General features: G+C 42.1%; 1 protein-coding gene across 3 annotated transcripts in view; it reads right to left on the reverse strand.

Annotated features, from left to right (window-relative positions):
• Positions 1–11,397: 11,397 nt before the first annotated feature.
• The window catches only part of PAPOLA (poly(A) polymerase alpha), a 44,242-nt gene continuing 30,897 nt past the window's right edge, over positions 11,398–24,742 (reverse strand). Inside the window, exons 14-23 of one of the 3 annotated variants that reach the window (XR_014218171.1) lie at positions 24,398–24,517; positions 23,329–23,438; positions 21,463–21,584; positions 20,227–20,369; positions 19,502–19,602; positions 17,890–18,110; positions 16,586–16,648; positions 14,287–14,364; positions 13,052–13,638; positions 11,398–13,012 (exon numbers count right to left, since the gene is read on the reverse strand). Coding sequence is in view for 2 of the 3 variants with exons in the window: in XM_082217612.1 (XP_082073738.1) it covers positions 13,543–13,638; positions 14,287–14,364; positions 16,586–16,648; positions 17,890–18,110; positions 19,502–19,602; positions 20,227–20,369; positions 21,463–21,584; positions 23,329–23,438; positions 24,398–24,517 (1,054 nt within the window). In the remaining variant the exon portion in view is untranslated. Of the gene's footprint in view, positions 13,639–14,286; positions 14,365–16,585; positions 16,649–17,889; positions 18,111–19,501; positions 19,603–20,226; positions 20,370–21,462; positions 21,585–23,328; positions 23,439–24,397; positions 24,518–24,742 lie in introns of all 3 variants that reach the window. The other 2 variants (XM_082217613.1, XM_082217612.1) reach the window with 2 other exon arrangements.

Raw genomic sequence — 24,742 nt, forward strand, 5'->3', positions numbered from 1 at the left:
TCGCGCACCCGGTGGGACCTCCTGCCAGGCGCGCGAGGCTTGCAGGCATTCGCCCCATAAGACGCACCCCGATTTCCCCTTCATTTTTGGAGGGGAAAAAGTGCGTCTTATGGGGCGAAAAATACGGTACTTTTGTAACCCAAGAAAATATATTTTTTAAAACATTTTTTTAAAAAAAATGCTGAGATGTGACAGTGAAAGGCCAGTTCCTTCTCATAACTGTTGGGTTCAGAAAGTATAAACACATGGATATTTTTTTAATTAAGAGAGAGAGGGTTGATGGCCCACACGCCAGCACTTGGGTCTTATACTCTTTCATTTCTGATTAGGAATTCTTACTTAGAAACCCAGTTCAAATTTCCACAGTTATCCTTTGGAAGGAGCTATGTGTCCTCACCTCAGTTTTAGGTTCCCCCAAAGCACATGCACACAAATCTCTCTCCCTCTCCACTTCCCTCTGGAGCCATCACAAGCAAGAATGCAACCCTAAACATTGTTATTAAAATCACTTTCCTCATTAATTGCTATCATTTATATTCCACTTTTCTTTCAGAGATATTAAACATTATGCTTATTTTTAAATTATTATTATTTGTTAGAATCCATGGACAAGATGAATCTGAGAACAAGAATTAACCTACTCAGGAAAGAAGAGGAAACGGAAAAGCTGCAGAAACACCAGCTGTCAATAAGGAGGCAAAGTCTTATTTATTATTATTATAGCAAAGTAATAGGTAAAGGTAAAGGGACCCCTGACCATTAGGTCCAGTCGTGGCTGACTCTGGGGTTGCGGCGCTCATCTCGCTTTATTGGCCGAGGGAGCCGGCGTACAGCTTCCACGTCAAACTGCAAGTAGATAAATAGGTACTGCTCCGGCGGGAAGGTAAATGGCGTTTCCGTGCGCTGCTCTGGTTCGCCAGAAGCGGCTTAGTCATGCTGGCCACATGACCCGGAAGCTGTACGCCGGCTCCCTCGGCCAGTAAAGCGAGATGAGCGCCGCAACTCCAGAGTCGGCCACGACTGGACCTAACGGTCAAGGGTCCCTTTACCTTTACCTTTATGACACATGTGCCAGGGTCCTTATTTTTATCTCTACAAGGCTGCAACCTATGAAGTTCCTCTTTGTTATCACCTGGACCGCCATGTCAAGGATGAGCAACGGGGACATAATGAAGTGAATCCTGAACTGAATTGCATTCTACTCAAGAGGAGACCTTCCTTCAGACTGGAATGGAATGCTGCACCACAGGAGGTAGTGATAGCCAGCAACTTGGGATTGGACAAATTTGTGGACAAAAGAGGATTGGACAAATTCATGGAGAAGAACGCTCTCAGCCAGGGTGTTCTACCTCCATGGCTGGAGGCAACACGCTTTTGGAACCCATTTGCTTGAAACTACAGGGAGAGCGCGGTTGTGCTCAGATCCTGCCTGTGGCCTTCCTACAGGCATCTGGTTGGGAATTTTGAGAACAGGATTCTGGACTATATGGGCCACCGGCCTGATCCAGAAGGCTGTTCCTATGTTCTCATGAGCCAAGAAGATGGAGGTTAGCAAAGATTGCACAGAGGTGCAGGTTTCAGCGTTTAGCAGCGAAACCTGCCGCACACCTGCCCACATTATGCTGGCTTGCGTCTGGGCTATTGTATTGTCACCTTGGATAAACATTTTTAAAATGTGCCGTGTTTACGAGGGGAAGGGGAGGGGGAAATTCCCCTCCCCAAACAAAGAAAAGCCAACATTTTAAAAGAAGCAGCTTATCCATATGCAAATGTTTTGCGATTACTCCATAGAAAAGCTGTGTCCTAGTTTTTGAAATATATATTTCACTTTATGTCGCACACAGCTGGGTTTATATTGGCACTTGTGCTAATATGCAAAATACAAGTCTCTTGCAATTCAGAAATGACTCTCTTTATGAAATGCCAGAAGGGCACCTGCTTTCTTTTGAAGGCTCGATCGTGCCAAACGTTGAGCAGCCATTTGTGGCCAACTTCCAGCTCTGACCACATAGCTTTCGCGGCGGTGCGCCAGCTCGAGACCAAAGAGTGTTTACTTCCATTGCGGTGGCCTGGTCAAAAAGTTTCACACATTCCGCAGGAAGCCTTCGATAATTAGACGTGGCGTATTGAAGAGAGAAGGGTGTCAGAGTTGATTATGTGTGGAGTAATTACAGATAAGCGCCAGTGCGCCTCTCGCACGCATGCACACACAGTGTCCCCATCAGCTGGGTGAGCGGGAGCCTCATCTACAAAACGCAAAATAGTCCTCACAGACAGCGGGTCAAGCAATTTCTGCAGGCCACCCCAGACAAGAAAGACCGCAAGATTCGCTTTAATTTTTAGATGGTGGAAAAGAGTTCCCTCATACCAGTGTGGTGTAGTGGTTAAGAGCAGTAGACTTGTAATCTGGTGAACGGGGTTCGCTTCCCCGCTCCTCTACATGCAGCTGCTGGGTGACCCTGGGCTAGTCACACTTCTCTGAAGTCTCTCAGCCTCACTCACCTCACAGAGTGTTTGTTGTGTGGGAGGAAGGGAAAGGAGATTGTTAGCCACTTTGAGACTCCTGAAGGGGAGTGATAAAGCGGGATATCAAATCCAAACTCTTCTTCTTCATATGGCGCCATTTTGCCTACACTGAGCAGAGACTCTCCAGGATTTCTGGCAATACCCGGACACATCAGAGATTGAACCAAGGACCTTCTGCATGCAAGGCCGGTGATCTGCTCTTACTGAGCCACAACCCTCCTCCTCAGCTGCACTTTGGGATCCTTCTTAGTACTCATTCTCAGCTTTCAGAAGTGAAGAGAGATGCCCCCTCGTCGCCTGGAAATTGAATGCTGCCCTATGAGGCACTCCATACCATCCAACTTTGGAAACCACAAACTGGGATGCGTGTTTTCTGACACACGCTCCTGAGCAAGTCATGGGATCCACGTCTCACTCCCGCTCCCCCTCCCCAAAAGCTTTCTTTTGAAACAAGAGAGCAGCGTGACATTGCTGCACCCAAAATGGCCACCGCAATCTTGCATGAAAAACCAGGGTGTCCCTTTTCCCCCAGGGCCCTTGGCAGGTATGCACTCAGTTTAGACCTATGTTGCTCATTAACGCAACAGCCTGTGGAATCAGACCAATAGCCCGTCTGGTCCAGCATTCTGCTCTCACAGTTTCGTTTCGTTTTATAATAATTTTTATTACTTTCTTTTACCAGTCCTGAATCTTCCAACATCTGGCCTCATTGGATATCCATGGGTTCTAGAGCTATGAGGGAGAAAATCTTTATTTTTCTGCTTTCTCCATGCATACTTTTTATAAACTTCCATTGTGTCTGCTCTTGTTCACCTTTTCTCTATAGTAAAAACTCCCAAATGCTGCACTCTTTCCTCACAGGGGATTTGGGTAACTACTCTGTGACACCCCCCCCCAAATGTGGTCAGACTACAACTCCCATCATCCCTTTACCATTGACCCATGCTAGCAGGGGCTGAGCTGATGGGAGTTGGAGTCCAGCAACATCTGGAGGGTCACAGATTTATTATTATTATTATTATTATTAGTAGTAGTAGTAGTAGTAGTATTCTGAAAACACCAGGTTTGCCTAGAATCTGTTGGGCAGAGGTGATGTGGTTCTGGCTACAAAAATGTGAGGATAAAGGGAAAGGGAAAGGTTGCGGCGCTCATATTTTGGCACTATAGGCTGAGGGAGCCGGTGTTGGTCTGCAGACAGCTTCCAGGTCATGTGGCCAGCATGACCAAGCCGCTTCTGGAGAACCAGAGAAGCGCACGGAAACACCTGGGGAATGCTACCTCTCTCACTTCAAAACCCACTTATATTTGTGAAATCTTTTGCTCAGTCCCCAAATTCTATTGCAACTCAGCCTGTGCAAAGGCTAAGCTCGTGTAACGAAAACAGCTCCATATTGCTTCTCCCCTTGCTCCTGCCACTTTCCCCCTCCACTTCTTCCGTTATTTCCCTCGTGTTGAATTTTAGATTGTAAGCTCCTAGGGGGCGGGGCCCTGTCCACTTTTACACCGTAAAGTGCACGGTGATCATGCAACCACAATATCAGGAAGCCCAATTCCATGTTGCCCTTGGCTTTCTGCATGCACAGAGACCACCTCATTCATATGCACAGAGAGATAAACTAGCAACTTTCAAGAATCCGGGAAGAAGGGAGGGACAGAGGGAAGGAAGCAAAAGAATTAGGGATTCCACGTCCATTTCAGTGCACTTTCCAGCCCAGCCGCTGACTCCCTGGGTGACCTTGGTCAAATTGCAACCTCTCGTATCTTCCTTTACCCATCTAATATGCATCTAACTCCAATGGTCCAATATTTGTTTAGCTCCTGGGGCTGTTGTGAAGCTTAATTAATGTTTGCTGAAAGCTTTGAGATCAGATGATGGAAGGTGCTTATATAAAGTTCAAAATATGACAAAGACAATGGAGGGGTTTGTGTATGTGTACCAGTGTGAGGGCAGCCGAGTAGGAATGGCGAAGTGCCAGAACAGTCGCTTGGACAAAACCGCTGCTCATATCAGGGTTGTCCATATTTCGGCACCTAGTTTTATCAGTAAAACATATACAAAGTTGTTTAAATAAAGACTCATACATATTCAGCTGTGTACAGAACCAGGCATTTATAGATTTTGGGACAGGAAGATACGGGAAGAAGCTGGGGAAAGGCAGTTACTGGACCTCTGAGTGCCTTGCCATAAATAAAAACCCACCTTCTGTAATCGCCATATGCTGCTGAGGACAAACCCAGTTGCAAATACCAGCAAATATGTAAAATGTCAAGGAGGGAAATGATGAGATTCCAAAGAGTTAATGGCAACAGACTGAATCTTCATTGCTTGATCTCTTTTCTTCTTTAGCAGAAACTTGGGATAGACTGGTATGTCATGAACATCCAAAGAAGCACTTTGTAAAAGGTAGCAAAAATGTAAATATGTATTACAGTGCCCTGGCACATGCATCTTCGAAAATTAATGACTTACCTCAGTGGTGAGGAACCTGTTCATTTCCAGATGTTGTAGACTCCCATCAACCCTGAACATTGGGCATGCTGGCTGGAGATGCACTGCATTGGCTGCCCAATTCAAAGTGCTGGTTTTGATCTATAAAGCCTTAAACGGCTCAGGGCTGCAATACCTCAAGGACTGCCTCTCCCCATATGAACTTACCAGATCTCTGTGTTCATCTTCTAAGGGCCTTCTTCACGTGCCTCCTCCACAAGAAGTCTGGAGAGTGGCAACACAAGAACAGGCCTTTTCTGCAGTGGCTCACCGTTTGTGAAATGCTCTTTCCAATGAGGTTCAGCTGGCACCTTCAGTATACACCTTTAGGTGCCAGGCAAAAATGTTCATCTTCAACCAGACCTTTGGCTGATTACAATGTGTTGGTGGGAGGGGTGCAGGGGGTTATTGGCTTGTTTTGATAATTTTTATTGTGAATTTTGTGTTTTTATTTTGTATTCCTATGCTGTGAACCACCCTAACATCTACAGATGAAGGGCAATAAACAAATTTAATAAATGCTAACCTTCTCTGTATTGTTCCAATTTTTAGTACAGTGGTGCCTCACAAGACGAAAAGAATCTGTTCTGTGATTCTCTTCGTCTAGCGGTTTTTTCGTCTTGTGAAGCAAGCCCATTGACGGATTAGTGGATTAGCACTATTAGCGGCTTATCGGATCAGCTGATAAGCAACTTAGCGGCTTAGAAAAAGGGGGGGGAGGAAAAAACCCCCGCAGGAACTCGCAAGACATTTTTGTCTTGCGAAGCAAGCCCATAGGAGATTCGTTTTGCGAAGCACCTCCAAAACGGAAAACTCTTTCGTCTAGCGAGTTTTCCGTCTTGCGAGGCATTCGTCTTGCGGGGCACCACTGTATTTGTGCTGTTGAAACGAGCGCTACAAATGTGATCAATAAAATAATAATAATGGGAATTGGGAACCCAGATTCCTAATCCTTGTTGCAAATGATTTCAACTTGGTCAATACACCTGTGCTGCCTTTTAACCTGCGTATCTCATAGAGTCATAAAATTGTAGTTCCAAGGTACCACGAGTTCCAACCCACTGCAATGCAGGAATCTTTGGCCCAATGTGGTCTCAAACCCACAACCCTGAGATTAATTAACAGTGCCATGCTCTCCTGGACTGAGCTATATCCCTGTTCTTTCAAATCAGGGGTGGGGAACCTGGGTGGCCCTCCCTGTTGCTGGAATCCCAGCTCCCATCAGGCAGCATGGCCAATGGCCAAGGGGGGGGGGTAAGGAATCGTAGCTCAAATCATCTGGTGAGCCACAGGTTCACCACCCCTGATTTAAACCCCATTAGCTACTTGGAGAGATTTTTGTCTGCAGGCGTTTTCAAAAGCAAGCAAAATTCCCCCCACAATATAAATCAGTCAAGACAAAAAAATGTTTTTGTTTTAGATGTTGCACATGTCAAAAGTATGCACTCTGTCAGAAGGAAGTCCTTCTCTTATGCGGAAGGCGGGATGCCTTCAAGGTGCCTGCCACAGATGTAATTTGCAAATGTATTTAGAAACACCACAATTTAAATCTGCTTCTTAAATTGGAAAGCTAGCCTGAGTTTCTCAAAAGGTGCTTTTTTGTGGGGGGGGGGAGCCCTTAAAGATCTCCTATGGAAAGCAAAAAAGGGTATTTTTAAAAGCTGTTTCAAGTGTCTTCTCTAATAGTCTGGATCAAAAACTTATTACATCCAAACTTCATTAATTGAAAAGAATGCATTTTCACATAAAACAAGACATCAACCAAAAGATTGCTACAACTCTAATAGTAAACAGAAAGTATGTGGGTCTGTTAACCACTAGAATTGAAACTTTTTGTCCAATATGTGGAAGCAGCTAATAATAAACTGAGTGGGAGAGCTATCTCAGATTAAAAGGGAGTGCCGAAAACAGCAAAAGGCACGATTATGAATAATACCATGGATCCACTAAAGGCTGCAACCTTGACACCATGTCTAAGCAGGGACATTTCTCTGCCGGGTCTTCTCTTGCCAGTGATAACAAAACGTGGCCTCTCTCTCTTTCCACTCGTGGGGAACTAACAGCCCGTCCAAACTGTCTCTTTCAGACAAATTCATCATCAGTCTCTTAACTAACAACTTCGCTGCAGACAGAATGCAAAGTTTATTAAGGCTCTTGCCAAAGTCTCCAGGAAGTGTGCATTATTCCAGAACCCAATGGGTGGAGCATAGTAAGGATAAGAGAGCAAAAACAAGACCTGACCTATAAGCAATGAAGAGCACTTTTTGATCCAACCATGGCAATACTTTTGCCTTTGCTTTTGCAAATATAAATTTGCAGGCCAGTGGTTCCCCCCGCGCCCAACACAGAAAGGCAGTCCTATGTCCAAGGACATTGTTTCCCAACTGCCTTTTACCAGTTATGAAAGTCATTTGTAACTGGGCCAATTACCATAGCACTTTTACATGCGTGTATAGTATAGCTTTCTGGCAGATTTCTAGGCTGGCCCACACCATCACCCCAACTTGAGAAAGGGTGTTATTTTCTTCTAGACCTGCAAGTGGGTGGGATTCGTGACCACCCAAACCTTCAGCAGATCAACTTTGTGGCGAATAGAGCTGGGCGATGTCTGGTTTTCAACATCGCAATATATCACCAGCTAAACATTGCAATATAACACAATATCTAGAATAAGGATGGAGCTACCGTATTTTTCGCTCTATAACACGCACCTGACCATAACACGCACATCGTTTTTAGAGGAGGAAAACAAGGGAAAAAATATTCTGAATGAAACAGTGGACGTATCATTTTTGTGCTTCATGCTGTGGCCACAGACATGTGATCTGATGGTGAATTTGGGGTGACCCAATGCAAAAATCCTGAGAATCCCTGTGGACCCATACTTTTTAACCATGTTTTTGCACCATTGCAGCCCCAGGCAACAGTGGGTGCGTGATTTTTTTTTTTGGGGGGGGGACAGGCTGTAGCCATGGACATGCTATGTGCTCTGATGGTGAATTTTGGCTGACCCAATGCAAAGATCCTGAGGATCCATGTGGATCCATGCTTTGTAACCACGTTTTTGCACCACTGCAGCCCCAGGCAACAGTGGGTGCGTGATTTTTTTTGGGGGGGGGCAGGCTGTAGCCATGGACATGCTGTGTGCTCTGATGGTGAATTTGGGGTGACCCAATGCAAAGATCCTGAGGATCCATGTGGATCCATGCTTTGTAACCACATTTTAAGTGGGGAGGGAAGGAAAAACACAGAAGGCTAAGAATGCAGGAGAGGGCTATAACGTGAGGAAAGGAAGGCAAAAGTTTCCCCCCACCCACCCACACAAGCCAGCCAGCGTGTGCTCTCTCTCTCTCTCTCTTTAAATGGAAGAAAGCATATTTGAATGCTGTGTGTCTCCAAAAACAAAAAGCAGGAAGTCAAATCAGAATTTTAAGCCGAACCTGTAATCTCTCTTCCCTTCACAAACATTGTTCCTCCGGAGCAGGGAGAGGATAGAAGGACGGACGCTCTGCTTTCCCCTCTACTTGCCTGGAGGGGAGGGGCTTCCCCTGCTCTTTGTTCCGTTTGAGCAAACACAGTAACGAAACAGAGAGGGCGGGCAGTAAGACCCTGAGGCAGAATGCAGGAAAGCTGCCACTTCCTCTCTTCAGGCTTCCCTTCTCCCTGAAGCGCGGTTTGATTTTTGCCTCATTTTTCGGCTCCAGGGACCACACATTCGCTGCATAACACGCACAGACATTTCCCCTTCCTTTTTAGGAGAAAAAATCTGCGTGTTATAGAGCGAAAAATACGGTATGTAGAGGCATTGGCTGGCTTCACGGTTTTTCTTGCATCGTGATTTTCGCCAGTGCCTGCTCTTGTGATTTGCTGCCTGTTGCAGGAGGCAGGGGAGAGCTGAGCTGGCAGAGTTAACAGGCGCTGCAGGAATCGGGAGAAACACTGGCTGGCTTCACAGTTTTTCACACATTGTGATCTTTGCATAGCACACACACAACCCACCCCAATTTGCGATATATTGCCAGGTCAAAAATTATGAAACCAATTTCATGATACGGACTGGTTTTGGATGATATATCGCCCAGCCCCAGCAGAGCAGCCCTGGTAAAACATTATCACAGCACTGTTGTGTTAGAAAAACTTTCCTTCCAACCTCAAGTTGCTGCTGTAACGCTTTCCATAGGCTGAAATGAATGACTGTGTCATGCTGCTACTGTAGAGCGGTTAGTACAAAATAGGAGGGCAGTTGGGCTGTTTTGCTACCCATTTACTCCCTACTCCCGGATTCATAAATGCAAAGTTGGAAGGGGCCACAACTCTGCACCACCACCACCCCACCTACATCTCTGGATGTATGTGCACAGATGCACTGGCAAGAAGCTACATTTAGTTAGTAAACTTCCTAAATACCGTACCCCTTTTGACCTCTCCCCTTCCATCAGCCCTTTAATATCTGTTTGCAAAGTGTACATGGTGTAAAGTTCCACATCTTTACCATTCCTTAATTTTTCTCTTTCCTAATTATAGCTAAAAACTCTTCTCCCGGTACAAATTCTTTCATATTTTTTTTGAACAGCAATTTGCTAGATGTTATGTCTCCACAGACTAATTAATGCGCAGCTTTTGCATCCGTCACAAAACAATTTTACTTGAATTCAGCTTCTCCTCACTTTGCCTTTAAAGTTCATTTTGTTATATATTTATTGAAACAGACAGGGAATTCCTAATGTACTTAAAAGCAAATTAAAATCATTTCCCTGTAGTACTGAATGCTTGGATAGTATGATGCACGGATAGAAAAAGGAAAGCAGCCAGCTCTGCCACGACCTAACCTTCATCTAAGTGTGAGCACCAAACATGGCGGAATTTAGTATCAACAAACTGACATGCCTAAACTTCATTTAAAAGTCATTAAGGGTTTAAATATCAACCAAAACAGATGGGACATCCAGCAGTGGTTCACTGTGTTATCTTTTTATAACAAGGCATAGACTCTGAAGTTTGATATCAAAGTTGGCACTATTCTTTTGGTGATGATAGTGACAGATGTTTGATGCGTATAGATTTCAAATACTAGTTTGAACCTTCTCAAATTGCATCTGCTTCAATCAACAAACTTGTGATAATGTTGTTTCTGCTGAATACCAAACTAATGCTTTAAAGATGATTAAAGCAAAACTAAAATAATTGTTAATAGAGGAGGTATTCTATAACTGGAAGAACAGAGTGACTTTAAATCTTTGAATAATTTGCCTGATTTGGTAAGAAAGCCAAGAAAGAAGCATGCTTCAAGGTGATTCAGTTTTTGGAGGTTTTTACACATATAAACTCTCCAAATGTACACTTACAAGAGAGGTATGTGTTTTAAAATATACACACCCAGTGTAAAAGATGAGATGTGCAAATGGTACTAGTCAGGAGTAAATGAAAATGCACTGGAATTTGGTAGTTCCCCTAAATAAATATATTTAAAATCAAAATTTAATCAGATACGAAGAACTACAGGCGGTGCTTTCTTGTGCAACTGTGTTCATAGGTTTCTCAAGGCGATCAATCTCAACTCCCATTCACCCAGCTTTCAGAGACACTCTCGTGTAGCTTCTGATGCTGCACAAAAGAGCTAAATTTGGGGAAAATCCTGAAACAGTGCAACTCGGTTCTGTGCAGCTTTTATAAATTGACCCAAGAATGGCCAGTTAATTTCAGGTGCAACCAGACAATTGATGGGATATTTCAATGAAATACTGTTTGAGGCTTACATTAACACAGCTTGTTACTTAAAGAGATTGCACAACAACTTAAAAAAAATAATCACCTGTTTTATTCTGGCCTAGAGGCCAATGGGCAATTTAAGTTAAGTGAGGCACTGTTTGTAGCAGTTCTTTGTTATCATTTTGAGTTTTGAACCACTGAAACCAAAGAAAACACTGCCATCTGCTGGTAATAAAGCAATTAACAATGCTTCTCCCCCAGAGCTATGTACTTACAAAGCCACATTACTGATTGGTTCAAATACAAAAAAAGAAGCAGCTTCTTCAAGCTTAAAATTAAATCCCCCCTTCAATTGTTTGTATTCATGTGCTTTCCCCCTACTCTAGCATGCAAGGTTAAGTTGGACACTATGTGATAATATGTAATAAGTACCCTATTGTTTGTCTTTTGAAAAACAAAGTAGGCCGGAAAATAGCAATTTACTCCCCCCCTTTTAACAGACTCAAACTGAGCACACTGTTAATTGATGGTTTTAAAACCAGCTTCTATTTACTGAATACTTTTCTCGGCATCGTTCTTTTCACATAGTTTTCCAACTAGCAAGAGACAATTAAGTCAATTTGACCATTTTGAGACACCACTATTTTACACGTTCGAAAGAAACCAAGCCACGGTGGGATTGTGCTGTTTTTTTATTGTTTTCCATGGAGAAATACATCATCTGTTTACAAAATAGCTCTTGAAAAATACAAGGAGTACAGATACTATAAAACAAAGCAACTCCAGTCATGAGACACCTACGTACATCATGCGAAAGCAACAGTCTGATCTCCAGGTTATGAAAACTAGAATTAAAAAGTCACTATACAGAAAAGATTCCAAGTTTCCAGCTTGGCAAAACTTGGGTGCAGATACATGAAACGTTTAATAAAATGAAAAGGGAAAAAAATCCTCATGTGTAAACAAAACGAGACTAAATTTGTGCCTGGCAAGTTCGATCTAAACTCCATAGCTACACAAAATACACAGACAGTTTGTACACTTCAACTGTTAGTTAAACCTTTTGGACTGGGTCCCGGGGGAGAGGGAGGGTGCAAGGTAATATTACGGGAGTGAAGGTTGGGTCACAGGAGGCTGTACAGGGCAAGGGCAAGAATTTTGTATATTAAGCATCGTAGACAAAAGGGCAGAAAATAAAATCTTGGGTTACTGCACAACTGGGGAGGTTGGGAGAGTAAGCTGCAATCTCTTGGCTTTGGAAAATTAACTTATGGGGGGGGGAGGGGAAGAGCAAGTAATTTTACTTTAACATGGAAATGCACATGTAGGAGGATTGAGCACAATGCAGGGAAGGAAGTCATTAAACATGCTGATCAGAAAATATGGGAAGAGCAATTTAACCATCCCCACTTAATTTTGATTGAATCAAAAGTTATATATAGCTTGTTATCTCCATCTGATAATCACTGGCATTCCTCACTTTCTGCTGCTTAGTCACGTGAGATTTTCATACCTCTTTAAACAAAGTTGCCGCTAGTCATTTTTATAGCTCTACAGAACAAAACGAAGACAACTGGGCAAGGAGAGCTAATCAGGTTTTCAAGTGTCTGCTAGAATTGTGATTTAAAAGAAAACGCTCAGAATGTAAAAACTACTTTCAGGTGAGCTACCTAAAAATAAAATAAAATAAACTTAAAATCCTATAGGGGTAAGAAAGATCTGCCTTCATATATATATATTTAAAATTTGAGATGTTTGTAATGCAGACAGGACTTTTATGGAGTGTACAAAACTCTTATATTTAGTGATGAAAAGGCCATCAAGACAGAGTTAAATGCTTCACAGGCACACTTTATTTACTCCATTTCAGTCATGGGGCTGGGGGGGGGGGGCGTGGCACTCGTGCCTGAAGGGCCACAGAGTTATAGAGCTTTTGTAACCACCATCATGACCAGTTAAAAGAAATACCAGCATTTGACGGACGACATTAGTCCAAATTTAGGCATACAAACTGAAACACAAGTTAAATGCAAAAGCTTTTCTCCCCCCTCCAAGAAATATGATGACAGCTACAGGAAGGGAATGGGAGGGGATCTGATTAGCTGAATGAAAAACTATTTGCTTTTTTGATAGCTGATTTGTATGCACCATAAAATAATCCTATAAATAAAAAATAGACCACTTCTTAATCATGCCCCGCCAAATACCCAATACTTGTTTTCTCAAACTTATAACCTCAAGATTTGACATTTTCTTTTAAAGTTTTACTCTGGGTTATTGGTAACAGAGCTAGATACAGCGCATACTGCAGTACACAATGTATCAGACCATTCTCTAATTTGAAGGTTGCAGATATTGAAGAATATCTCCAATAAAAAAAATAAAAAAACCTATCAAGCTGAAATGCTAAAATTAGTCATATTTCAATAAAAAAAGTACATAAAAGTGCATTTTAAGGGATTCTTTTGCCAGTTTAAGCTCTATTTTTGTGTATGTGTGTTCCAAACAATGCATCAACATAAATCCAATCAGTGTCAAATATGGCTAGAAATAGTATTCCCGTTCCTTTTGAAAGGCAGTAATCCTTTGAAATATTCAATGTAAAACTGTTGCTAACACATTTAATAGTACTCCTGACTTCACATACTAACCTGGACTTCCAGATCAAGTGATTATAGCCCAGCAAGGGAAGTGCAGAAAACACACCTAAATCCATCTGCGTTCACATTCTCGTCTTGCACTCTCTGTTCTCCATTTCAGCATTTAGAAGACAATAGGTTGAATTGGCAGATACTGTTTATGGACCCCTGAGGTTGGTTTTATCGATTCAATCTTAGTTTTATTGAATTTTTGATAACCGGAATAGGGTTTGCAGGGAGAGCAGGAATATCTGAAAGGTCTGTACTGGGCATTTTCTGATGGAGTGGAAAAGTGAGAAAAAAGTGTTAGGACACATAATTTCAAGCACAAATGGAATTAGGAACATGTCCAACAATGCCAAGTGTGTTGCATTATTAAATTCTCCCACTGCCATAATGGTTTCAGTCACGCCCAACCACTTTATTTTGGCCTTGTAGGTAATGAAAATAAGGAGGATTGCATAAAATTTACATAAGGCTTGTCTGGGTCTTAAACTCATGGTCCTTCACCCTTCCTCTCTTTGCCATTTGGGTGGGCAGGGGATCCTGGCACAATGAGAAATGCAGTCAATCTACCATTCTGCTAGGATGTCTACAAAGGTTGAGGAATCAAGTGACATGCTATGGTGAATGCATGAATGCTTGCAGGTGGAGTCATAGAACTGAAGGGTTGGAAGGGACAATGAGGGTCATCTAGTTGAACCCCCTGAAATGCAGGAATTTTCTGCTTGAACTCATGACCCTGAGATTAAGAGTCTCGTGCTCTACCAACAGAGCTATCCAGGAGGATAGCAAACAACAGCTTCTCATCCATGGCTGTGTGGAACAGGTCTCTGGACCACTTGCAGCATCCCCCAAACTCTACCTATCATGGAGTTATTGGTGCCTTGTGCGATTCATTACTATGAAACGAAACTCGAGTACCTGAGGAGCTTGCAGTGATACTGTTGTCGGAAGGGTTTCTGGTTGAGAGGCCATCTCTGAATCTGTATCAAGTGCTTCCTGAAAAGGCAGAAACAAAAATGGTATGAGCAAGATCCAACATAACTTTAGCACCAGGCGTTTAAGAGTTGATGCTATAGCACAGCTGGTAGCACACAAGCTTAATTATCACACAGTGGGTGGCGCTGTGGGTTAAACCATAGAGCCTAGGACTTGCCGATCAGGTTGGCGGTTTGAATCCCCGCGATGGGGTGAGCTCCCGTTGCTCGGTCCCTGCTCCTGCCAACCTAGCAGTTCGAAAGTACGTCAAAGTGCAAGTAGATAAATAGATACCGCTCCGGCAGGATGGTAAATGGAGTTTCTGTGCGCTGCTCTGGTTCGCCAGAAGCGGCTTAGTCATGCTGGCCACATGACCCAGACGCTGTAAGCTGGCTCCCTTGGCCACTAAAGCAAGATGAGCACCACAACCTCAAAGTTGTCCGTGACTCGACCTAATGGTCAGGGGTCCCTTTACCTTTATAACAGTGGTGCTGCAGCATCTTCCACAAGCACCCTCCTTCATTAGAGGCTTTTAAGCAGAAGTTGGAGGGCCGTCTATCACAGATTTTTTATTTCAGATTCCTGCATTGCAAGTGGTTGGACTACATGACCCTATGGGTATCTTCCAACTCTACGATTCTATTATTCACTTAACATGCAGAGCATGCGGAAACCTAAGTTTGGAAGTAATAGTATTTCCCCCCTACACTTACTGCTGTGGTAATGTATTTTACACAGTGTCCTGTTTATACACTGCTATTTCACCCTGTTTAATCTGCAGGGTGAAGGGGAAAACAGTGATTCTCTCATATTCCCTGGCACTGTGTGTGGGGAGGATGGTGCCTTTGAAAAGGGCAATGCAGTGGTACCTTGGGTTACAGACTCCGCTAACCCAGAAGTAGTACCTTGAGCTAAGAACTTTGCCCCAGGATGAGAACAGAAATTGCATGCTGGCGGCGCGGCGGCAGGCCCCATTAGCTAAAGTGGTACCTTAGGTTAAGAACAGTTTCGGGTTAAGAACGGAGCTCCGAAACGAATTAAGTTCTTAACCCGAGGTACCACTGAATGAGCTATTAATGTCAAGGAGGACAGAAATAGTTACACACTTCCTGAGATTTTTCCATACCACCTATTTTAAGCATTCTGGGGTAAGTACTGTAAACTCCTGCCTCTTCCAGGTCTTCCAGGAAGAGGTTCAACAACCTATTGCTGGCCAAGTGCAAACAACAGGCAAATATTCAGCATTAAAATGACAGTATCTACACAACACGGGTGCTCCAAACAATTAAAAGAGTCTTGTTGCATCTTAATGACCAACAAATTTATCATGGCACAAGATTTCACGTTGACAGATGCATGAAGTGAAATCTTAGTTGGCAGGTATATAAAGAAGAAAATTGTACGGTGGGAGTTGGATGACAAAAGTGATTACAGCTTAAATTTATATTAAACAGGCACACCTTTAACAGCACAGGATTGGTGATAATTGCTGAGATGACTGTATTAATACCTGGAGGGGGCAGGGAACCATTTGTAAGAAACAATCAGAGATAGCACAGGAACCATGGCATTGGTAAGCTAATTAACACATGTAATGTGATAAAAGTCTTTTGTCTCAATTTAACCTAGAAGTGATGCCACTAAAGTGATCGATGAATTGTAATTCTGTTGTTGCATTTGATTGGCTATACTGGACTGGATGGATCTTTGACCTCATCTAGCAGGTATCTTATGTTCTTAATATGCTGAAGCTGTCAGAAATGGAAAATGCTAATTTTTAACTGCTGTTTTCAAAGTAAACATGGATTTATCAATGCAATTTCAAGCCTGTTTTTTTGCTCCCAAACCAATCTTTTTTTCCTCACTTAGGCCTCTCTGCATTATGCAAAGTATCTCCATGAGGAACAAGAAAACAAAGTAGCCCCAAAACTTGAACGTACAAGCATCATGTTTCAGAAGCTGTGGGAATCAGAGTACAGTGGTGCCTTGGTTTAAGAACAGCTTAGTTTATGAACAACTTGGATTCAGAACGCTGCAAAGCCAGAAGTAGGTGTCTTGCTTTGTGAACCTTGCCTTAGGAGAAGAACATGTTCCGCTTCCCATTGAGTGTAATTTGAGTCCCCCACTGCTATGGGAAAGCAAGCCTTGGATGAAGAACGCTGTGGTTTAAGAACAGAATTCCAGAACGGATTAAGTTCGTAAACCAAGGTACCACTGTACTACAGTTGTATGAGAAGTTTACCTTAGTTTCTGTTTTATCATGATCACTCGTATCAAGACAGCTAGCATCTTCATTCACTTCCTCCTGTCACAAAACAGAACAAAAATTAACATCTTAAAAAGGACAGCAGGCCATGATGCAAGACTAACCTACACGATTGGAATTAGAGGAATGTCAACTGAAGAGGATGAATGTGAGGCAACTTTCCTGTCCCCTCCTCCTGAAAAGCCTCTCCCAAGGCACAAGGATATGGATTCCCTGAATTGGATGGAAAGTATTTCTGGTATTAATTGATAAAAATCTGGGAGAAGTGCTCTCCATAAACTAAGCTGTGGGAAGTGCCTTCGCCTGATTCTTCTCTGATCTCTCACTGCTCCCTGTGCCAGTGTGCACCCTCTGACTCTTGGGAGAGGCTTCTTGAGAACAGGACACAAGTAGATTCAAATATTTCGTTGGAGTCCAAGAACAATATGCTGAAGGAAAATAGTTGGTAGCAGTGTTTCACAAAGGGAAGGCTTGCAAAGAAGGATTTTGACAGATGGGCAGCCCCACCGCTGTCAATCATTCAGCATCTTAATGATGGCATTTGAGTGAGTGACAGGTACATGATCCCACACACCTGTAGGATTTGGCCTGCAAGGCTGGTCCTGATTAGGATCTGCCACCCAAAAGGTTCCCCACCCCTGCCCTAAATCCAGACTAAAGCCAAGCAAGTTCTTTCATCTCAGCAAGAGGCCACCCCCCCAACCTCACCCCGCAACAAATGCAGCTTTGATCAAATGAGTGAGTCTGACCAGAAGTGTTTGATAGTGAGACAGATTCTGTTACAGCTTGAATTGCTGGAGCTGCAGAGATATTTTTTGCACTTGTACATATCTGTATCTGCATCACCTACAAACTGCAACAGTAAACTATTCAGACCTTAAGCTGTGTGTTGACTGGAACTGGGAGCAACTTTTGCTACATGGGTATCTCCCAAAACACGTTATGTGCAGATAACACATACATCCCTCTCACTAACCCTGCTAACTCTGGAATCACCTAGGAATCTTCCACAGGATGTCTAAAATAACTGAAAAAAGCAACTTGTAGTGAGAAGGCTGAACTGTGTAAAACCTTTTGCTTGCATTGCCTGCTAATTCCTATGTTATTTTCACTTGTATTGAATTGTTCAAAGAAATCTCATTGGCTGTCATAGGCAACCAATGAATTCACCACCTATTTAAAAACTCTGTTCCCAGGACTGAGGAATTAATCCTATAGTTCTGGTACCACTTCCTGGCAGCATACACAAAAAAACTCAAATCAATAGTAAATAAAATTACCTCTTCAGTCTTTATTTTTTTGGGAGACTCTTCTTTATGAGGGGATGATGTCCTCTTCACACCTGCTACAGGGCTAGTTACTTTCGGTGTGGCGTTTCCTGAAGGTCTCTGTGGTTGGTTGACAAGACGGGTTGAAGAAACTACTCTAGAGATGGTAGGCTTTGGTGGTGGAGAGATGGCTGGCTGTGTGGCAGTTTGAGGAATGCTTTCACTTGAAGAACCTTGGGAAATATATTGTAACGATTACCATGAAATCAAATATTCAGCATGTAATCCCACGAGCAAGGCTGTACATTTAGAACTAAAAATAAATAAATCAAGAGTTCTGTGCCTAAGCAATCCAAGTCCTACACTGAGGGATTTTGTGGCCTGGATAATTTTCTCAAATTGTGCAAATCTCCAGTGTTTTCATATTGTATGTTATTTGTTACCCAAATTTGCTGTTTTATACAATTTATTCCAGCTTTCCAAATCATGTGGCTGAGGGACACTATGGGCCATCCTCAATCACTGATTCAACACACCTCTCTGGCACCTGAGATTTCAACAAGCATTGCTCGCACACTTTAAAAAATATGTCTCAAAAGGCTACCAGTTCTCTTTAAAAACAAATAAGAGCCCAGTTTCTCAGGAATCAACACTTTATACTTCTTTTGCACTCCCACAGAATCACAACATATGTACAGCTCTGCTCAAAGACATTTCAGTTTTCAAGGTCAAACTGCATTCAACAAGAACACTAAATGGCTACTTGGTGGGGTGGAGGAATCAAGCGTTTATGTAATACATCATACTACAAAACATGGGTTTCAATACTTAATCTTGCCCTTGGGAAATCTGGTATTGCATTAAAAAGTTTCTAAACCTTGTTGTTACTGAGCTTTAAGCAATGACTGAAGGCTCAACGGCCATGAGTTCTGTCTTTCAGTGCTCAGAGCTCCACGGCAGGAAATACTGCCATCTGAAGGCATGCAATACATCGAATTTATAATTCACAGTATTTATGCTGAGTTTCAAATCTGGGGCTCCTTGGCAGAGCTCTCAATGCCATGACAGAGAATTCCTAATACTGACGACCTGACATTATCAAAAGTGTAACTTTGTTACTGTCTAGAGGAAAGACAACCATTGTATCACATTTCCCTAGCATTAAGATACTGACCAGCACTGGACAGCTGGTTAAATAATGGGTTATTATTCACGTTTTATTACATGATCACTCTAGGGCAGGATAAGATTTTCTGTTTCCATATTGCCAAAATATTTTAGGGGTGGGTGACAAGGACAATAAAGCTGGTGAATAACTTCGATTTTGTCAGAGGAACAATGCCGCTTAGCTGCTGTGCAATCATTGTGTAACCATATTGTGAAGAGCACAAAGACCATTTTAAAAGATTCTGAACTTCCAAAAGTAATTCTGCTGTTTGCATTTTGGCTGCTTTATCAGCATGTAATTTCACAATACAAGTTGCAAAGTATATGACAATATTTGTACTGCAAATAAGTTTCTGCCAAGTGGCAAATCACCAACAATTTTAAAGAGAGAAAAAAATGACTTAAGGGAAAACCAACTTAGAAAGGTAGTATTTGAATAATATTATTATGTTCCTACCCCCTGAGCTTTCACTGGAATTTGTTTGTGGCACAGTGACTTCAGAAGCCTGTACGTTGGTCACAGATGCTGCCGTCACAGCTGGAGGAGGACTGCTTCTGCTAAAATAATTTGTTTGAAAAAACACAACACATTCATGAATTAAAGCAAGCCCACACAACTTGCAACTCACCAAGTCAAATAGTTCAGCAGCATCTAGAGAGGCTTGATAAGCCTCCTGGATTTACTAACTCCCTAGGGGTGTACAAACAGGATAGCTGAACCTGGCAAGCCAGAATACATGGCTGAGGGGCTGCATTCAGCTTCGTGGGCCACAATCTGTACGTGCTCGAATCACAATTATCAGCATATAAGTTTCAATCCATCAGAAAGCATCAACTTGGTGAAACACCCTCATTGGCAATTCTGCACAGAGTGTTAGAAGAGACAGGCCATCAATGATAGGAGACAAAACATAAAGAGAAATAATGCTTGCTTTTGTCTGAATAACTACTCTAGCACCAGGAAGTTCTTGTAAAAGCACTATGGTTGTGGTGGCTGAAACAGTAGCATGGGAAGAAGGAGCAACGATGCTTAATTAGTACACCTTGAAAGTAGGGATGGATGTTCTGCATAGATGGAAATGTGTCGAGACAAGGAAAACAAACCCAGCAAGCATTTGTTTCCTTTTACTTTGAGATAAATGTGGTTTAGAGAATGTTGTCATCAGATAGCCGAATTCTTACCCCTGAGAGCTTCCAGAACTGTTCAATGGACTTGTCTTCATAGCACTAGTAGGAGAAGGCACAGATGTGCTGTTATCACTATCCATAGATAAGTCTAGGCTGCTGTCGTTCAGCGCTGTCAACTTGACCCCTTCTGTCGAATGCTGAAATCGGTGAGACCATAAATCACAAAATGCTATTCAGGAGCATGAGAAAGTCTACTGTAATTTGGCAGAAAAATAGTGACATCCTATATGGCCACCTGTCAGCAGGACAGACTTACGATGGTGCAACAGGAATTCCCCCCGCACTGCCAAAATCTGCCCTGGAAGTGGGAGATCCTCCAGGGCAGATTTGGGAAGGGGATGGGTTATAGAGAAAGAGAAGTCTGCTCTTACCATGCCTGTTATCTTTAATTCACTCTCTCCTATTTATCAACACGAAAGCTTTGTACATGTGCAAATCCTTCCCCTCACTGACAAGAGTAATGCCTGATGTGGGCTTGAGTGAGGCATGTCTAACTGACACCACATCAGAAAATTCTCCATTATTTCCTAAAATTTACCTTTTTGGAGGGCCAAAAAGCAAGCAAGCAACATTGCACAAACTGGATCCGATGCTGCTTTCTTATCACTATGAGGGGGAGTAGAAAAGACCAAGTGTCTTATTACAAAGTTGAGATTGCTTCATAAGCAACATTTGAATAGGGACACAGATGCTTCCGTACACCCAACTTTGCAGGAAGTCAGTGATCCCTCCTCTTTGCCTTTTCTTATGCGATGCCCATCTCTGGACTTTATGTGAAAGGGTATTCCAGATGAGCTGGAACTTAAAAAAAATAATAATACTTGGGGTAAGGTAACTTCATTTTCTCACAAGTTCAACAGACCTGCTACAGCAAGTCTGAAATCACTGTTGACAGATGTCAAAGCAGTATCTCTGCGAATGCCTCTGAGGATTTTTTAAAACATTGTTCCTTTTAATCCTTGTCCACTGTTAAAAATGAGCAAGTTTCACTAACTTGAAATGCTTCAGGAATTCTGAGCAGTTACCACCCAAAGTACAAGTCAAAGATAATCCCAGAATCATGTCAGAGAAGACAAGAAGAGTGGGTTGCCTACAGAGAATTTGGGTATCCTATAATTATGACTACAAATATTTTATGACAAGTTAATATCATCAGAAATCTGGGATACTAGAATATGCTTGTATTAAGAGTATACACACATATATTTGCCAGTTCATTTGAAGCTTTACCTTTTTCTTTTTCTGAAGCACATGACTAGGTAGCAATTGATGAAGTTGCTTCCTTTTAACATGCATTGCAGCAATTTTCATTTCCATCTCAAACATCTTGCTGTTTATTGCTTGCCTATAAACTATATAACGAGAAGACCGTTAAGATGTTTTACAGTTGGAGAAAGCCCATTACTTGCCTGTCCTGAAAGAAATTTGCATTCCTGAGAATTCTGCTTTTGGAATGAAAAACGGTACTTTCTTCAATCCTGAGAAAAAGGAATATGCACAGTGCCGCATCATCATGCCAAATGCCTTTCTCCTAACTTTTCAAAAGGCGTTATGTGATTTTTACTATCTTTGCCTCAAAGTTTATCCCAAGGTGGCAAAGAAAAAGTGTTGTTACATCTTGTATAGCACCTCCTCTTGGCTGTAGGCAGGGTCACATTGCTCAGACGCTAAGGGATGGGGTTATCCACCTTCCCAGACTGACCTCACATGGCTAGCAAGGTAACAGGATTTTGCTGTAGCTCATAGTTCAGGTTCAAAAAGCTGCACCTGCCCAATCACAACTGGGGGAACAGAGATAATAACCAAGGTGGTGTAAGTAATTCTGCAGAAATGTTGCATGAAGCCTCTTTTCCTTCTTGCCTTCTTTAAACTTCAACACTGCTACTAGCAATGTGGTTGCTCCTGCAAATCTGTTTTCCTCTCTTAGCACCATCAAGTCACAGGACACATTGCAGCTCCCCCTGCTCTTTCTAAGCCCCCTCTCTGGTCCCCCGAAAACCTGGCCCTGAAATTCTCTGCAGCAGCATTTCACAAGGGCTTTATGCAAAACAAAATCATCATATAGACTTCTTTACATAAACACATTTTTTCTGCAAAATTATGGGCCTGATACAACAACTTACGGTTTAGCAAGGCAGTGCAAAGAAGAACACTCCCAAAGAGCTGCTCTTAGCCACTTTGCTACTCCCTGCCAGACCTTTTTACTGTCACACTAAGCCAAGGTTTGGCTTGGCATGTTGTCTGAATTTGGTCTTGTGGTTACGATCTCTCCTCACTAACCACAAGCTGTAGCCAAGAACAAACCATGGCTTAGTTTGGCAGCTATAAGGACTGTGGGGGAGCTGCAAACCCCTCTTTGGGAAGTCTTATGTTTGCAGTGTGAACTGGAAGTGGGAGTTGGTATTAACAGCAAGATGAGAGACTAGTGTTCCACTATGAAAACATGACACCTTCCTATAACTCCAATGCAATATGGAAGTTGGAAAGAAGGAAGTTCAGTGTCAGTGAACCTTAACACAGGGATGTTAGTGTAAGAATGGAAATTCCTGTACTGCCTTGCTATGATAAACAATGCTTCAGAAGTGGAATCTCTCTCAAGAGAAGCCTGAACTTTAGAGCTCTTTCTATCCAGGCTGCCTCTTAATGGTCTTTTTTTTGCTTCACAATTCTCCATTTCTATCTTTTAAAGAAAAGCTTCTTTGCAAGTTAACCCTTTTTTGCAATGTTGAAAAGTGGACAGCATTCTGCCTTTTCAGCCCTCACTAACTGCCACTATGATGATCACAGAGAACCAACAAGTTTTAATATTGCTATGTGACTATTTTGCATGCTATGATTCAGACGGGATACAGACAACTGGTCCACTGTGGAAGCTGCAGCACAGGGCAAGACCAACTTTGCTACAATGATTACTACTGGCCCTGGTCACAGGATCAGACTATTTATATCAACAAATGTTGAAATTATTGTTATGAAGGAAAATGTTTTGCTACCAGTTGTCTGTAACTGCAAAGACATCTGTGATCCAAGGCAAATCACAATTAACTTAGCTGTCATATTTTTAGAGATAGAACGATTTCCATGAGTCAAGCTTACCAGTGTCAGTAAAAGACTGAATGTCATATGTAAGATCAACACTCAGATTTTCAGAGTTCTCAGTTTTCTTAAACACTAACCCAATCACCCACATTGTACGAAACTCTTCCCTGCAAAAAATAAAAAATAAAAAAGTAAAAACTACCATCACAAATGAAAACAGCAGAAAATTCTAAAAATACACCTTTCAGTAACCAACCATTTCCAACTAGTATTAATTAATTACTGCTACTCTTCAGTGGCCAACCACAGAAAAAATCATATTGGATGCTATAATACAGTCACAAAAAACCTGAATAACTTGAGAAACATCATGGTCTTAGGAATATTTCACTTTAAGTCATAATAGATCTACTTCTGATTTACAAAAGAGAATATGCTAAATGTAATGTTCAATAGAAGGCCAAGTTTGCCAATCTGAGTTCTAGATCCACATTAGAATTCCAGCTTATTAGTGTGATTTTCTTCAATGTGATGCAAACCCTCCCCCCCCCCATTTATTATTTTTACCTTTCAGATGCATAAACTACACCACTGATTTTGGTCTTAAGTAATTTGCAACAAGCAACGCCTCTCCAAAAACAACACAACAGCATTTGACTGTTTTGGTGACAATTAACGTTTTCAGCTGGGACTGTCTGGTGCCTGATCTATAACAGGAAGGCAGAACCAGAGGTACCCTTCTGCAAACAAGGCCTAGAAAGTTTAGTTTCCCATTATGTGCAAATGTGGCCAGTGTCTTCAAGCTAGCTCTTGTGCAACAGTTCAGCACAAATGTTATATATTTTTTCTGCTAATACACTTCTGGATCTAAACCAGCACTTGTAACACAGAAGAGGTAGTTTAAACTATATATTGTTTAACATGCACAGCATCAATCTTTCTAATGGTTTCCATTTCCTGTATGTATTGACAAAGAACAAGAGAGTTCCTCTTCTGAATGATGTTTTTATATTAGAAAGAAGTGTAAATCTTGGTAAAGCATTTGACAATACTAACAGTAAGCCTGATTCCCACCCCTTCACTTTCAGTAAGAAGTTTCTGCCAACAGTCTTATTAAGAGCCTTACTTGTCAGGATTTTCCTTGGGTGCCGGGAATGACTGAGGATTTACATGAGCCAGTGTGATGAATTCATTCTTCTCCAAGCTTCCAACCAAAATACGGATTTTTGACTCTACCAAGCCAACCCTGAATACAAATAAACTTGTTAATACTGAATACTGCAAGTAAAGATACTCTTTTTTTAGTTGAGAAAAGGAAGCTCCAATTCAACTAGTACTGGAAACACAAACAAAAACTGGAAGGTAAGTACACTTGTAATGAAATAATTTTTACTATGTGTACTCTGGGTTAGTATCCAGAGATGCCATGAACACAGTTCCGTTCACAACTGAAGGAGGTTGGGGAAGCCCT

This window comes from Podarcis vaucheri (assembly GCF_965113315.1).
Source record: "Podarcis vaucheri genome assembly, chromosome: 1".
NCBI lineage: Eukaryota > Metazoa > Chordata > Lepidosauria > Squamata > Lacertidae > Podarcis > Podarcis vaucheri.